Source organism: Microcebus murinus, chromosome 7 (genome assembly GCF_040939455.1).
Source record: "Microcebus murinus isolate Inina chromosome 7, M.murinus_Inina_mat1.0, whole genome shotgun sequence".
Taxonomy (NCBI): domain Eukaryota; kingdom Metazoa; phylum Chordata; class Mammalia; order Primates; family Cheirogaleidae; genus Microcebus; species Microcebus murinus.
Genome location: NC_134110.1, coordinates 86,131,832 through 86,148,572, shown reverse-complemented (window position 1 = coordinate 86,148,572; position 16,741 = coordinate 86,131,832). Strand labels below are relative to the sequence as shown.

Here is a 16,741-nt window from a genome sequence, read left to right as displayed (position 1 = left end):
TATTCTGTGAAAGTGGTAAGTAAATCAGCAGCTTCTCCTAAAGGGTTTTCTTACCTTTCAGGCATGGGCACGCACGTGCACGTGCACACACACACACACACTCACACTCAACACCCGGCTTCTCTCTTGCAGCTAGTGCCCTGGGACTGGTGAGCAGCACTGAAAACACGTTTTCTGCACAACTGCCCCAGGGGTCTCCAGGCGCTCTCTGTCCGCCCACACCCACCCATTCAGCGAACTCATTTGCATCAAGTTTGTCAATGGTGTGTGAAGAAAAACCTCCTCAGACCATTCCAACGCTCCTTCCAGAAACACTAACACCAGGGAACAGGAAAATGGCAAAAAACGAATAAGGATTTCACTTCCTCAGGGTGAACTCTACAGCTGTGTACGAATAAGAACATTTTGTCTTTCTCAGTTGAACTGAAGTTTCTAATCTTTCACTGGATGTACAAATGAAGTAATTAAAGCAGAAACAGAATTTCCCAGTGATCTTGCAGCACAGGTGAAAGCAATCAGATTTCCCAATCACCAAGGTTTTATTCCATGGAATTTTAGTATTAGCGCAGGCAAAATGAAAATCTGATCCTCGTTCGGCTTAAAAAAAAAAAAACAAACAGCATGTGTCAAATTCACAGAAGCCTGACTGGCATGACAGAAGCATTGGACGTTGGGGCCGGAAGGGTCCAGAAGGATCACCTGAACCAAACAAGGACACCAAGTAAATCTGGCCCAGTTTACAAGGCTTAACAGTGAAAAAATGGCCACGAATTGCCAAATCTGCTCTTTAAGGGCCGTGAAAGTGTTTAAGCACAGACAGTACTCGGAGATGAGTTCGCTAAAAATTGTTTCTAGAGCTTCATGAGCTGGCGTTTGGCTAGTTACATAACTATTTGTGTAATGCAATCTCTAGGTTTTAATGGTCACATCCACTTTTCAGAAAATTTAAACACTACAGGCAACTACATTTTGTTTTTCTGTAGTTTTCTCTGAGTCACTCCTGTAGGTATTATAATTTAAGCGTATGTATAATTCAACAGGGTCACACAGTTCTAAACCATTCTCTGTTTTGATTTTGAGTAGCTATCCTGAGTCACTACTGATATACAAACAAAATAAATTGCTAATTTTATGCGTTCTTCAGCATTTTCAGGATCTTGTATCCTTTAAAGTCATTGCTCAGGGTTATTATGAAAATTAAATGAGATGTCACATGGGAAATAACTAGATAAATCCCTAGCATATAAACAGCACTCAATAAATGTCAGCTGTTACTTTATATTGTTGGATGGGCACTAGAGTTTTCCATCTCTACACAAGTATAGCTTGGTACATTCTCATCGTCTTCCCTAATCTTCTGAACTCAACAATTTGCTGTTGTCTCCTCTTTCTCCACCCATTCCTTGAACTCAAAGTAGAGACATGACTGCAGGGACACTTGGGCACAGAACTTGGTTGATACTTCTTTCTTTCCCAACCACTGTAGAGCTGAGAGTGGTTCTTTGTCACTGGCTCTTCTGTGCTTCCCACCCGCTCCCACTTTCCAATACCCTACACCACTGCTGCCAATCCAACTTTTCCTCTCTTATGATTTCCTTCTTCACGCTCTTGGCTGCTTTTTCTTGTTTCTCCCACTCTTCTTGTATCATGTACAAAAAGCCTGACCTTTGTCGGTAGTAATTTTCTTTCCATGCCAGCACATTAATTCCATTTGGCTCTTTTTTCTCTATGCTTATTTAGTCATTGGGTTCTTGGAGTTCTCTTTGATAATATTTAAAAGATTTTAAATATATATTTTCATTATATTATTTGTATTAAATTTTAAATTATATTTAATATATATATTCATATTCCTCCCTTGGGAAATGGAAGAGAGGGAGATTTAAGTAATGCTTCCTAATCTGAAACCATCCCAAAAGCTGGACCGTAATAATTAATAGTAACCGCATCATCATCACAATGGGAACAGTAAAAATGGAAACCAGCATTATGGGTTCTTACTCTATACCACACGTGGGTCAGAGTGATTTACACATATAATCTCAACTAAATCTCACAATACTACTGTGGGAGTAGACACCATCCCATATTCCAGATGAGGAAAGAGAGATGTGAAGAAGTCAGGTAGCCTGCGCAAAGCCCACAGAAAACAACAGCAGAAACCACAGACAGAAAGTCTGACCCCAGCACCTATATTGTTAACAGGATGAAAGATTTCATTATGTCTTTAGTCTAGTCCTTCTATGCCTGATAGAACCAAAGATGTGATCATCATAAATTTTCTTTAAATTACTCAGCATAACACCTAGACGAAGCATACACAACACACTTAAGTTTGAGTCATATGGGCTACCACAATATTTCTTCTATTATTATGAAATTCAGCCAAATCTCTGAATAAGTAATCACTATACCTTACATTTTAAAAAAATATAAAAGATCTTCCTGGAAAAAGCTAGGCAAAAATATTCCCAGATCACTAAAATAAATATAATCTCATTCAGGATTCTCAGAATTTTTAATAGCTATAAAATGAAATTGATATAAGCAAAACTCACCATTATTCATTAAGGAGTAATAGAATTTAGAGAGTGTTGAGAATAATTTTAGACATTTTAAACATTACTATATTAAAAAAAATACTGAAAAGACACTCAAAGGTCAATAGACTCCCACAACTAGGCACACAATTGAATAATGGTGAGGTAGTTTTCATACTACATTTAATATTTAAGAAATCTATATTAATCAGAATTTAATTATGTACCCAAATATGGCCATATACATTCTATAGCAAAGTATATATCATCATCCATCATCACATTGGCAAGTTAAGTTTCCTGTTAATAGCATATTATCATTTGGCTTGATATGTGGAAATAATATTACAGGGGGAATATCCCTTATCTGAAATGCCAGAAACCGTAAGTGTTTTGAACATCAGACATTTTTCAACTTTTGAAATATTTGCATTACATTCTGGGTGAGTATCCCTAATCCAGAAACCCGAAATCCTGAATGCTCCAATGAGCATTTCCTTTGATCATCATGTCAGCACTCAAAAACTTTCAGAAATTTCGGAGCTTTTCAGATTTCAGATTTTTGAATTAGGGATGCTCAAGCTTTATATTCAACAACCTAAAATTGAGCCAAATACCATTATAGAAATACCCATATAACATAATACCTCAAAGAAAATCCCACCGGAAAGGCCATTCAACTAGCGGATGTACAAAAATATGCAAAAACTTTGATGCACTATCTGGTAAGACCAGACACAACAAAACCTATGGGTAGAAAAGCAATGCCTTATCTAGCACTACACGTTGTACTTGCTTTTTGAAAATAAAGAGTTTTCAATTTTCTCCAAATTAATTTCCTTTTCTCCTTCATTTCCACTGTTCTTTACTATAGCACCATGCTATACCCTGATAGCTGGTTAGTCCTTTTTGTTTCTGCTTCCTAGATCTCAACCTGGGAGAAGAGCAAGAGCTACAAGTAACTCTCAAGTACAATATTTCTCCAACTACCTGAGGCTCACGACCAGCTTTTTCCCCTAATCCTTCACAGATTAACAACTGAGCCGAATACAATAGTCATGTATTTCTTTAAAAATGAAATAAAAAAGAGTACAAGTCTCATTTAAAACAATTATTGGATTTAACAGACATAAAATTTACTATCAACCGACTATGAAAGTTCCCGAATGCTCTCAATTTCTATACTTAGCTCACGGCAGACAGGTAACTGTGAGGCCACGCACGGGCACAGGCCCAGGTACCACACACCTGTAGCTCTGCTCCAGGGAGGGCACTTCATCTGCCTCCTTCTCACCTTTAGGACCCGCTTCGCAAAGAGACCTGGATGCTTGGTGGACAACGAACGGGACCCACTATGGCGCTCTGTTTATTTCCCTCAAAGCTCCCAGAGGACTCTGCAACTGTGTAATTTATTTGGTTGTTTGTCTACCATCTCTCTCCTTGACAAGAACAAAAGCTCTATGAGTAAAACACAGCTTGTCTGCCTTATGATCTGTTTCATTACTAGAGCCTAGGACTGTTACATTCATTAATGAAGTCTTTCCATCACTTTCTGTTCTTTTTATCCCTTTACTCAATCGATATTCAGCATGTGTAGAAACAGTGCTTTTCCAAGGCAGATTAAAATTTCTGGAAGGAGACACATAAGTGTATCCTTCTAGCAATACATTCTACATAAGAGTAACCACTAAATATATCAAACTTTGTAATTCAGGTCTTTCTGAACCAAAGGCAAAATCAAATATAAAAAGATTAATGGATCTTGTCCCACAAAGTCTAGTTTGCTGTACAGGGGAAAAAAACGCTTACAAATGATAAACTGAAAATATATTTATGAAACACTATAAAAGGTTAAGATCTTTAATGTAATAAGACAAAAATGAACATCACTATTGAAAAGAGGAAAAATTACTTTCTCAGTTTTTAAAAAATGTGTGAAAATAATAAGATATTACCCAATGTATGCACTCTAATACACAGCATTTCCTTGTGTAAATGTATAAGAAATTCTTAAAAGAGTATAAACAGTTTACTTATAAATCCTACACTTAAACTTATCCAAAGGAAATAATTAAAGATGTAGATGAGATATGGACCTAGATGTCCAATAATAGAGAATTAAATAAGATACAACCATGTAGCCATTAAAATGATGGTGCAGAGCAGAACTCATTGATGTGAAAAGATATTTACAGTATATTTGTGACCGAAAATAGCAGGTTGCAATACTATATTACACAATATGGTTCCATGCTGAATATCTAGAAGAATATGTATCAAAATTATAATAATACATGTATGAGATACAGGATTGTAATTATTTTTGCTTCTTTGTGCATTCTCATTTATCTACAATAAACAAACATTAATATAGTGAAGGACAAGATAAAAGATATAAAAAAGATAAAAACTATAAAAAAAGAACCTCCTTCAATCAAAAAGTGGTAATCAGGGATTTAACTTATCTACGGCTTGGAACATATTTGGAGGCTAAATATGGTTTGTTAAACTGATTTATAGTAAAAACAAGATATTAGCAGAATGTTTAAGTTATGTGGAAACTATTCTCAAGTATTTTACAGATGTGTGTGCATAATATAAAATATGCTAATTATAAATAATGTCTATGTATTCTTGAAACCAGCTTTGACAATATAAACTTTCAGCTGTCATTCCATTTGACTGGCACTTACGTTATGTTTTGCCTATAGTTTCACAAACAGAACCCAGGGACAGATTCTTGGAAGCACTGTCTTCAAGGTTCACTGGAAGGCTGTAAACCTGATTTACTGGTCTTTGGCAGATCATTTAGTCAACGCATATCACATCTTTATTTCTAGAGCTATGATTGCCACCCTCCAACCTCTACCCCATAATAAAAATAAAGAAAACAGCCCTTTTAGAAAAATTAGTTGGTAAAACCAAGTGCTGGAGTTTTTTAGCATATACCAACCACATCACAGCCTCTTACACATTTGACTTTTGAATTTTTCATTCCTTTTTTAATTGATAGAAGACGACGGAAGGAAGAAATAGCTTCACAAAAAGTTTTACGGCTTTTTTGAAAAGAACCTTATAGATCAGTCTAACTTCTTGATGTTATAAACACAGACATTTAGGCCCAGAGAGTAGGTAAGTAAAGAGCTGAACTAGAAGAAGGTGTGCAGCTGCTACGCACAGTCCATTTGCTGGCGTCACTGACTACTTACACAAAATACCAGATTCTACTTTAGAAATTAACTATCAGCCTACAAGGGTAAGGAAAACAGCAATGTCCATATGTATACAGACCTTGCATCTGGTAGCTGTACGGTGCCTGTCCAGGTTGAGGGGTGCCAAAGCTTGTGCCATAGCTGAGAAATCCTGTCTGTCCAGGTGACTGAGACTGTGACAATCCACCTTCGGTCTTGATGCCTGCCCACAATGCACCTAAATCAGTTAGTGATAGCTTATCTATCTGTTCATTTTCAAAAGCTGGTAAATATACAAAAACACAGACTTCCACAACTGTTTGGTCACAAATGCCTCCCACTCTTATCTCAGTGACAAAGAGTATACATGCTTATAATGGAAATATCACAAAGTACAACTTCAATTTTTTAAAAAAAATCTGGGGTTTGTTACAGATTTGCCTATCCACACTATTCTCTCTTGTTCTGCATTCAACTTCCTATAAAATATAACTCCAGTGATATCATTTCTATACTTCATTTTGTTGTTTTACATGAGTTGAAGATCATCTCCTTTGTACTTAAGACATAGCCATAATTAAACTTAGTTAAATTATTCCAAAGTTGTTATATTAACTACTATCAAAATGAATTTTTTTCCTAAAAAATGATTAGAGGCTCTAGCCTCACAGTGTTTTTTCTTCTGCCTTATTCTACCGCAAAGCTGATTTTAGTACACAACTCATTTTTAAGTCAGAGGAAGGTACATTGGGCACAAAATTAAGCAACATGTAACAAAGCCTTCTCCTTAACATCTAAGTCCTCTCAGCAAGTAAGCAAAAAGGAAGTGGAACTAAAGAACTGAATCCTGTACAACAGCACAGGGATTTATAAACAAGTGAAGTTGACAAGCAGTTACCTTTTTGTCCCTTTTAGTTTCAAATATTCAGATATAATTGTTTTAAATGTAGTCTAAAGTACCTTTGTTTTATCATATGGCAGCACGAAAATAATGTATCTGTGGTCCCCAAATACTTCCCCCAAAGCACCAGGCTGACACTGTAATTCCAGACTTGGGTTTGGCAGCGCTGAGGTATACGGCTCAGCTCCGGATCATAATTAAAGACAGTCGTAAAAGTGAACAACTGTCCTTAATTCCCACAGAGGGACGGGAGAAATCTCTGCCAAGGGAATTCACATTTTTGAATAATTTTGCTTTGCACTTAAGATAAATGGTATCTTTAGCATCTAGAATACACAGTAGTCTTACTGTTTATTTCCATTTTAGGGGAATTTCACCAGTAGAATGAAGTTAGGTAATTGTCCTAAGGCAGTGGAAGAATCTGACTCTTGGCTGAGGAGCCTATTCTAATTCCTGGAGTATCTCTAAATAACTTCATAATGACCTTAACATTTAAGTTTGAATACAACCTTAACATTTTTAAAAAAATGTGATCGTCCCTGTACAGGCAATCCCAAACCAATGAATAATCTGTACACATAAAGGGACTCTGGAAACACACCTTCCCAAGACAGGTGGCTTGGTAGCTCTAGAAACTCCTTTTCATATTGTCACCACTACGGAGTTTCCCCTTCTTTCTCCATTTGAGACTATCCTGATCTATTTCCAGCCGTCTCCTGTACCACCTCCTGTTTTTAGCCTGAAGGTTCGGGATGGGGATGGCTGTGATAAGAACATGTAAGGAAAAGCAAGAAGAGGCAGAAAACTCCCATAGCTGTGCCTCTCTCCATGACTTCTACCTGTAAGATGACAAAGTCATTTCACTGGTACACTCCAAGCAGATCCAGTGGAGAATAGAATGAATTGTTTTTCTCCTTTACTCTCCTAATTCTCACTACAAAAAGATATACCTATCTTTTCTCTGAACTCCTGAGCTCAAACGATCCACCCACCTTGACCTCCCAGAGTGCTAGGATCATAGGTGTGAGCCACCGCGCCCGGCCATGCCTTATCTTTTCTTACAGAGTCTAAGTAAAACGTCAAGGGGCACAAGTCCTTGGGGAAAGCTTTTTAAGACCATCTGGACCTTGATTATCAGCAGTGACAACCCTAAACTATGTGTTCCTCCTTCATGAACAAGCAGAGGGGGAGAAGGCTACCATATTTTTCAATGCTTTGGCCCAAGGAAAATAGAATCTTGGAGCATCTCCTTGTACGCAAGGCCCAAAAAGAGAAGAAAGGGGGTGACCAGAAAAAATGCTAAGGACTGAAAATTATTCCCATGGGATTTATAGCCATGGACAGCTCTAGAATCCAAGCCCTTCACACTGAGCCATGTTCTCAGCACCTCCCTGATCCTCACCTATCACACTAAAATCCCCATCCTCACTCTGCTGCTCCTGATTCTATTCTCAAGACTCTCTGCTCATTGCACCATCCTGGAACAGCTATTTCAGACAACAAGAACATCCATTACTGCTTTAGAACTGGAAGAGTCCCTTCAGCCCAGATATCGGCAAAAGGAGCTGCCCAGGCCCTGTGACTGAACAAGGGGTGGGTGGGCGCATGGGGCGAAAGAAGAAAGGAGGTGGGGGGCTGGCAGCCCAGGCAGCGGTGGGAATGGCGCCTCCCATGGCAGCATTGGTAGGTCGACAGTACTTTGGTACTGTGTGTACTGAAAAAGACTTTTACACTTCAAATAACCATCTTACACATGAATTTTAAGACATTAAATTAGACACTGTCTTGACTCCTATTATATAGAATGGAATCTGCACAATTTAAAACACAGATTCTTTTTTTTCTCTTTTAGCCCAAGAATAGTTTGAAAGTAAATCACAGATAAATTTGATTCATATCTAATACTATTATGAGGAACTTTCTGAATAAAAATTATGGAAATCAAAGATAATTCCAGAAACTCCATTTTAAGGCTGTTTCTAAAGTCTACTTTAAAAATATCTATCTAGCTAACCTTCAGTTCTGATAGGTTTGAAATAAAGGTATAAAGGCTGAAGTTATATATAATTTAGATTTTTATTTCTACATATTTTAAAAGAAATTCATAAATGGTCAATTTTGTTTGAAGTAAGACAGAATTAAGAGGAATAATGTAATTTATCTAATTATTAATGAAATCTTTAAAGAACATCATTAATTCTTTTACTATATTGCAGAAAAGAGTACTACAAAACAGTATCAAGCAGAAGCACAATTAGAATGTTGGTCACAAAAAATATAATTCTGTGCAACAAGTACAAAATTACTTATTCTACTAGTTCTTTCCTCCAAGTGCCCATATACTTTTTCTTGATCACTAGTTTTATTTTTATCTTAATAAAATGCCAATAATTCACATATTTTTATTCAGTTCAATTTGTTTAAAATTGCAATGGCAATTCAATTGAAGAAAAGGCATTTTAAAATCCTAAGGCTTTTTTAAAAACTAGAATTTGGGACTTTGCGGGACTTATTTTTAATTTACAGGTGTTGACTCCGTAACAATCGAGTTAAATTACACCAAGATAAAGATAATCTCCAGGTGGGGAGGAACAAATAGCGATGTGAGCTTTAAATGTTTCCTGATTTGCCTCTTCAAAGTGCAGTCCAGGCGGTGATCCATAGGTCATTTTTCCTAATGGTTGATAATGCTGAAATCTGAGAAGTCTACCACCCTCAAGTTTAGAGTGAGGGTTTGTTGAATTCCACTTGTACTTCCCTAATCACAGCTGTGCATCTGATAAATAGGAAATGAATCTTTACCCCAAAAGACTTCATTCACAGCCGTTTTATCGCAAATATGCACAAAAATATTTTGGATTCCAGAGCCGAGCGCTCAAATGGCAAACTCAGAGGTGAGATATAAACGGAGAAAAATGAGAGCAAGAGGGCACGCGAACCACGCAATCTACTGGCCACCTCTGACCTCCAGGTAAGGAGCCACCAGTTCTTACAATGGTCTTTGGAAATCATCATAATAAGAATTTAGACATGAAAGGTGACGACACTTTCTAAAGTGGCCCCCCCAGTGGACGGTCTTTAAGTACCACTCAGAAACACACGTATGCCCACTAGATAACGTCGCCACTGCAGTGGCAGGTTACTCACCGTATGAGGAAATTCCATACGGCTGTCCTGGCTGTGGGTATGTGGCGTAGGCTGTAGCTTGTTGCATTCCTGTGGTAAACTGTGTTTGCCCATATGCAGCCATAGTTTGTGAGGAAGGAGTAGGGAGAATATGTGGGTATGGTCTGCTATTTGTCAGAAATGACAGAAAATAGAAAGCCCATGCATTAGATGGAAACATGCAAGGTAACCGATTAACAACCACATCACAAATTCCAGTTAAAGACTGTATCTCAAAGAAAAACTTTCAAATATAATAGACAAACCACTGAAAAACTTCAGTGTCTCTACTACATGATGTTCAACATAAACTGTTTAAATATATTTACGTCTCTATGAAACACATTCCCATTTAAATTAAGATGGAACATGTGGGCACAGATATGACTTGAAATAAGGTAAGAGTCTACTCAGAAAAGTTATTTATTGATTAAGAGAAAATATATCTTACTTGGAAGGATAAATCTGTGGTGGAGAGAACTGGTGACTCGGTCTTGGGCTGAAACTACTGCTCCCAATTGCTGAAACAAACAAACAATGCACAATAATCCAAGCATGATACAAAATATGTAGAAAGCATTCATGTATATTAAACTATGGGTTGGCCACATGAAATTTCAGATATTTGTTCTCTATGACCTACAGAAATAGCAATTTCATATGGTTTGTCCTAATAGAAAGTTAAACTATAAAAAGGAACTGATAGGAACTGATTAAGTGGCTCTAATTTTAAACGAACTCTTACAAAACACAGTCGCAGTCTTGTTAAATACCTGTCAGCATGCTGTAATGGCTTTTACAGTGGCAACGCTTAAGAGTACAAGGTGTCCTGGCTACTGTTTGGGAAGTCATGCTGAAAGGGAGGCATGAAGTTGAACTGCAGGGTTGGGCAGGACCGTGAAAGGTCATCTGGTCCATTGTCTGTGCTCAACAGGGACACACAAACCCAAGGCTGTATTACCAAGAAACGTGGTCTAATCTTCTCTCAGGTGAGGAGAAACAGGATAGATCCTCATTTGCCTGTGCTGATTTAGCAACGTTTTGTATAATAGTAAAAATGCATTCCTATAACTCTCTTAAACTTCTCAAGTTGCAAGCTAAGCCTGTTTTTTCTTGTGCTGATCTGGGCGTTCCTTTGCCTTTTACTTATATGCATTCAACTTTAATGTTCAAGTAAAAAACCTTTTTTTGCTTTTTTTTTTTTTGAAAGAGGTATTTAAGCATTCAAGCAGAACTTAATTTCTTTTTAATCACATTTACTTAATTCAATATGTTTCAGAAATACACTAAACTTCTATCAAATATACTTTCACTCTCATTCTGTACTAAAGCAGCAAAAACCCATATTAACTCACCTAAGGGTGTAAAATAGCTCTCAGTTTCATCTGTGTAAATAAGAACACTCTATTTACATATATGTACATGTATATAAATAGGCATATTTACATTTCTGTGTAAATCTGTACCTATAAATGTATATTTTTCTCTCCAACTCCCTAATCTCTACCTGGCTAAGATGCATATTCTTTGGGTATAATTATTATTAGATTTAAGAGGTTTATTTTCTTCTTCCACTAATAATCGCTCTCTTCAGAGGCTCTACTATTAATATTAATAGTATACTACATTACAAATCCATTCAGAAGGTTCCATGCACTCAAAGTTTTATATATTTTTCACGTTCTCACATCAGTACACCAGTGCTTCTCAAATTTAATTTTCCAGCCCATATTTGGGAGAACAGTGGTAAACTGGACTAGAATCTCCAAATCTATGAATAATCCTTTCCTTGTGAAACAAACGAGGCCTAACACCCAGTGACAATAGAACAGATCTGGATTAGTATTACTCTTGCAAGCTCCCAGGCTGCAACCATCTGGTCGCCCACTCGGCACAGATGGACTCGCACTGAAGAGGTGGCAGGCCAGCGCAGCTGGTGGCCCCCGTCTTTTGGCACATACTGAGTCACTGCTCTGTTCCAGGTGCCGTGCTAGATGCTGCAAATGCAAACGTGCAAAGACAAGTTCTGCCTGCTACACGTGGGAATGCTGACACACAAAGGGGCTGTGGGAGAATGTGTTAAATACGGCAATTTATAGAGAGGAGGGATTAGTGAGAGAACATTGGAACTATAAAGGGCTACCACTTGCCTGGGTCATCTGCAGCTACGACCTCTTCTATTCTCCTGTCTAATCCCTGAAAAGAGGCCCAGGGTAAGGTGAGGTGGACTTATCCAGCAGAGCTGCTGGACGAGTAATATGATTAAAAATAATTGTTTAAAAACCAAACAACAAAAAAATACAATGCCACCTGATGGCAAAAGCCACAGAAACCCTGCTGTTCTTTTCTAGCTCTATGTTTGTGTTTTTCAAATTGTGGGTCATGACCCATGAAAAGCTCATAAACCCAACTTAATAGGTTGTACCTAGTAATTGTTTGTTTTTTGTTTTTTTTTTAACAAACAACAGAATAGAAGATATCAGGGATATTACACAGGGTACGGTATGTTCTATGGATCTTTGCTTTAAATTATATGCACAGTATGTGTTCATCTACATGAAGAATGATTAGGAGGCTGCAGAGTGTGGTAATTAAACATAGAATCTGTAATCAGAATTTAATTTCAGCTCAGATTCAAATCCCAATTCTTCTATGTGGTCTTAGTCAATTTATTCCCTCTAAAATTTAATACTTTCTCCTGTAAAATGATGCTAGTAATGTTACCCAGGTACCTCCAGGATTGTTGTGAGGACTAAATGAGATAATTGACATAAAGTGAATAACAACACATTCTATGTGTAATAATGTTTATTTTCTCAGATTCCCAGATTCCCACTATATTTGCTCCCAAACTTGTCCTTCCTATTTTTTCCCTCCAGTTTTATATATTTAAAAATTTTTAATTATTATGGGTGCATAATAGTTGCATATTTTTATAGTGTACCTGTGACGTTTTGGCTATCGGCATATGCTGTGAATTAACCAAGTTATGATAATCAGAGTATCCATCACCTCAGGCATTTATCATTTCTTTGTGCTAGGAACATTCCAATTCCACTCTTTTAGTTATTTTAAAGTGTACTCTAACGTATTATTGATTGTAGTCACTTTGTTGTGCTATCAAATATGGTCTTCCTTTTGTACTTTTAACTCTGTTCAGCAGACAGCATCAACATCTGTCCAGCAACACGTTTAGGGGTGGGATTCTCTGTCTTCATTTTACACAGGAGGGACCAGGGATGAAGGGAAGTAACACGTCCACGCAAATAAATGGGGAACTTGGTATGAGAAGCCAAGTTGGCCTAACTTCTTCCACCAAAACATACTATTCTCCTGATGCCCTAGCTAGAAACCTCAACGTCATCTCATTTTTTTCCCTCTATTTCGTGACTCTCAAGTCATTCACCCACCCCAAGTGCAGAAATTGCCTACTGATCCGTCCTGTGTGCTCCATCCCTACTCCCAGGATTTCAGTCCCAGTTCAGGTCCTCATTACGTCCCCCCTGTATCAGTGTAACAGCCTACAGCTACTGTCCCTGTGACAGCCGCCCTTTGCCCTTGGTTCTCACCACTGCCACCACAGTGAATTTTCTTAAATGGAAACCTCCCTCTTCACATCCAGCCTCCAGCTTACAATCTTTTGACTGCTCACGTTATCCCTGCGATAAACTCCAAATTTCTTGGCAAAGTTTATAAACGGATTCAAGCTTCAACTCCCTCCTGGGTTTAGTATTATCTAGCCTCCCTGGACTTCAGGACTGCCTGTCCATGTGGTGTATTTTTATGTCTGTCTTGGTTGTTCACACTAGACTCTTCTGCCTTGTAATGCTCTTCTTTCCTACGCCTGACAAACACTTGCTCCATCATGGGGACTAACACATGATCTTCTCTTTAGGATAAGGTCTTCCTCCTTGGCACTTTATTGGAATGTCAGGAATAGTGGCAATGCAGCACTCACCACATTGCATTACAGCTAGTGTATGCAGTACACAGACGGTTGCTTTCCTCTGCTAACCCTGAGCTTCTGGGACTAGGGACTTCTTACTCTCCTTTGTTTCCTCAGCACCTGATAGGGGCTGGCATGTGGTAAGTAATCAGTAAACAAGATTCATTTAAAAAGAATGTGAGATTCCGGTCATAAGTAGATTTTTTTAAAGCCACATGATTTGAACAATGGTTCAATTACTTTAAGTTATTTACAAACAAAGATACTTAACCCTATTCGGCTCTTTGGCAATGTAAATTTCAGTAAAGCGTATTCCTTATGAAATCAATGTGAAGAACCTACAATGCTGTCTTGCTGCTACTCATCTAATTATATGCACTGAAACTTGTTGACTATTTCAAGTGCCATATATTAAGCCTGATCTTTTGGGCTTTCTCTTAAATCCAAACCCCTGCAAGCTCTTATGCAGCCGACAGTCAAAAATCTGCCAACTTATACTTCAAGTATTTTCTTCCTAAATGGCCTAAAACATCTTTTAACTTTCTTAAACAGTCATCCAGGAATTCAGATTTAATTTTAATTTCATGGGACTAGAATAACCCCAAGCAAAGGGAATGCCCCCAGATCATCTATCAAGGTAAATAAAATGGTCGTTTTACCGTTAGTGAACTCCAAAGTACACATGCCACAGAGCCTTGGGAGCATGTGGACAACCAGTCCCTCCTTATCTGCTTTAGAACATTTGTTTTCAGTTATTCCGTTCTTTTTCCTAGTTCCAACATATAATTTAAAGAAGCTCCTCAAATCCTGTAGGAAGGGAGAGGAGAACCCAAAGGGAATAATAATCACTAGCTTGAGAATCCACTGGGAAGAGGGACAGAAACCTCAAAGTCAGCGTGTCCTTAGCTCACTGCTCCTGCAGCTCCCATCCCATCGGGGCAGCACCATTCAGCCAGACAAGCAGGTCAAATGCTGGAAGTCAGTCTAGACTCTTCTCTCTCCCCACTCCCCACCTTCCCTTGTGTCCTAAGTCCAGTCTGCTTTCCCTTCAGCACGCAGCCCAAATCTCACAACTGCTCACTTCTCCTCTGTCGTTCTGCTCCTATCAGCAACACTGTGACAACTAGACAAGGCATGCCCTGCTTCTCCCACGGCAGGGCCTGCGTGTACCTGAACAGGGCCCCGGCTGCTAAGCTCTGAAATCTACTTGTGCAAAATCAGAGAGGCCACGTTTTAAAGGGTTTCCCTTGACCAATGACACTGCATCAGGGACACTGAGACAGCCTGTTCCTGGGAGGCTTGGACTCCTCTGATGGCCTTGATGAAATGTCCTTAGGATGCAAGGAAGCCTCAGATGCTCCCACCTAACCTAACCTTCCATCCTTCCTTCTCCCCTCCTTTCCCTTAACAAAATCCTGGCGTGTTCAATCCTGCTGGGTGGCTCTTCTACGAAGACATCTTTCGTGAGACATCTGAGCTCAGACATGTGAGCTAACACAGTCATCTTTCTTCTGAGCGAGGCAAATGCTGGTCTCCCTGCTTCCGCCCTCTCTCCTCCCCATAAAGCACCTTCCATGCAACTGTGATCTCTTAAAAATATAAATTAGATCATGTCACAACCTCCTCTGACCCTCATCTCCAAGCCCTCCATTATCCTATCACATTTAGTTTAACCCAAACTTACTCCCTCACTTCCCCAAGATTTCGGCTTAGATGCTATCTCCTCAGAGCAGGTCCTCTATGAGAGGCCCCCGTCCTCTCCCCCACTGTGTTCTTTGATCAGCTTTCATTTTCTTCATCGCACTTTTCACTGTCTATTTATGTACACTGACACCTACCACTTACCCTGTGTTATCTGTCTCTCCTGCAAGAATGAAATCTCCACGAGGGCAGGGACCCTGTCTACCTTTTCACTGCTATATTCCCACTGCCTACAACACTGCTTGGCATACAGTAGGTGCTCAATAACTAATTGTTGAAAGAATGCATCAGACCCACAGCACTATGTATGTTTATGAACAATTAAAAAATAAAGAAACCATATTTGTCACTTGTGATATTTTTTGTCCTCCAGAAGCATTCTTGTTTCTATTTTCAATTTTCAAATATTAATACCACTGGACATCAATATCAATCAATATCATCAATTGGTGTTTTATTTAACTTAATAACAAATTTAGGCTTTGTGGAAATGCTAGAAGCAGCAAAGATACTAAAAACACATTCTTTTCAATCTCTATTGTTCTTAAATTTTATTTTATTTTTTATTTATTTATTTTTGCACTGTTGCCCGGGCTAGAGTACCATAACATCAGCCTAGCTCACAGCAACCTCAAACTCCTGGGCTCAATCAATCCTCCTGCCTCAGCTTCCAAAGTAGCTGGGACTACAGGCACACGCCATCACACCTAGCTAATTTTTTCTATTTTTAGTAGAGATGGTATCTCACTCTTACTCAGGCTGGTCTCGAAACCGTGAGCTCAAGCGATCCTTCCACCTTGGCCTCCCAGAGTGCTAGGATTACAGTGCTAGGATTACCATGCCCAGTCAGTTCTTAAATTTTAAAACATTAAAATATTGCTTTTCATTGGTAAATAGTACATGAGCAAAACATCACAATATTTTGAAAGCATGATAACCAACCTTGTGATTTTCAATTCAGCCACATGCCTTGGAAAACCAACATTTCTCCTTCACTCTCCCCATCCTGGGATACATGAGCGACTCCCTGGAAAAGAGTGAGGCTCACCATCTCCTACCCTTTAAGCTGCTAGGGTGCCTCGAAAGATAGAGGTAGAGACAGTGATGGCCAGCATCAGAGTGGCTCCATTTCTTCTCTATCTTTGTTGTCTATTTTCTTAAGACACGAAGGATAGCTGGGATGGGGATTTTTAAGTGTATGTGAATTTTTAAGCCATTATGGAGAAGAAAGTAGGAATAGTGACCACAGAGGTAAAAAGGCCAGATTGGAATTAAAGGAGGCTTCTTTTTTTTTTCC

At 38.6% G+C, this 16,741-nt stretch overlaps 1 protein-coding gene across 15 annotated transcripts in view; it reads right to left on the bottom strand.

The window, feature by feature from the left end:
• Window positions 1-16,741, bottom strand: part of EYA1 (EYA transcriptional coactivator and phosphatase 1) — a 307,766-nt gene that overhangs the window by 104,431 nt on the left and 186,594 nt on the right. For 10 of the 15 annotated variants that reach the window (XM_076005221.1, XM_076005220.1, XM_076005230.1 and 7 more), the window contains 3 exons: window positions 10,249-10,318; window positions 9,780-9,925; window positions 5,832-5,969 (listed from right to left, as the gene is read on the bottom strand). In XM_076005221.1, coding sequence (XP_075861336.1) covers window positions 5,832-5,969; window positions 9,780-9,925; window positions 10,249-10,318 — 354 coding nt within the window. The remainder of the gene's footprint in view (window positions 1-5,831; window positions 5,970-9,779; window positions 9,926-10,248; window positions 10,319-16,741) is intronic. The other 5 variants (XM_076005224.1, XM_012770770.2, XM_076005223.1 and 2 more) reach the window with 4 other exon arrangements.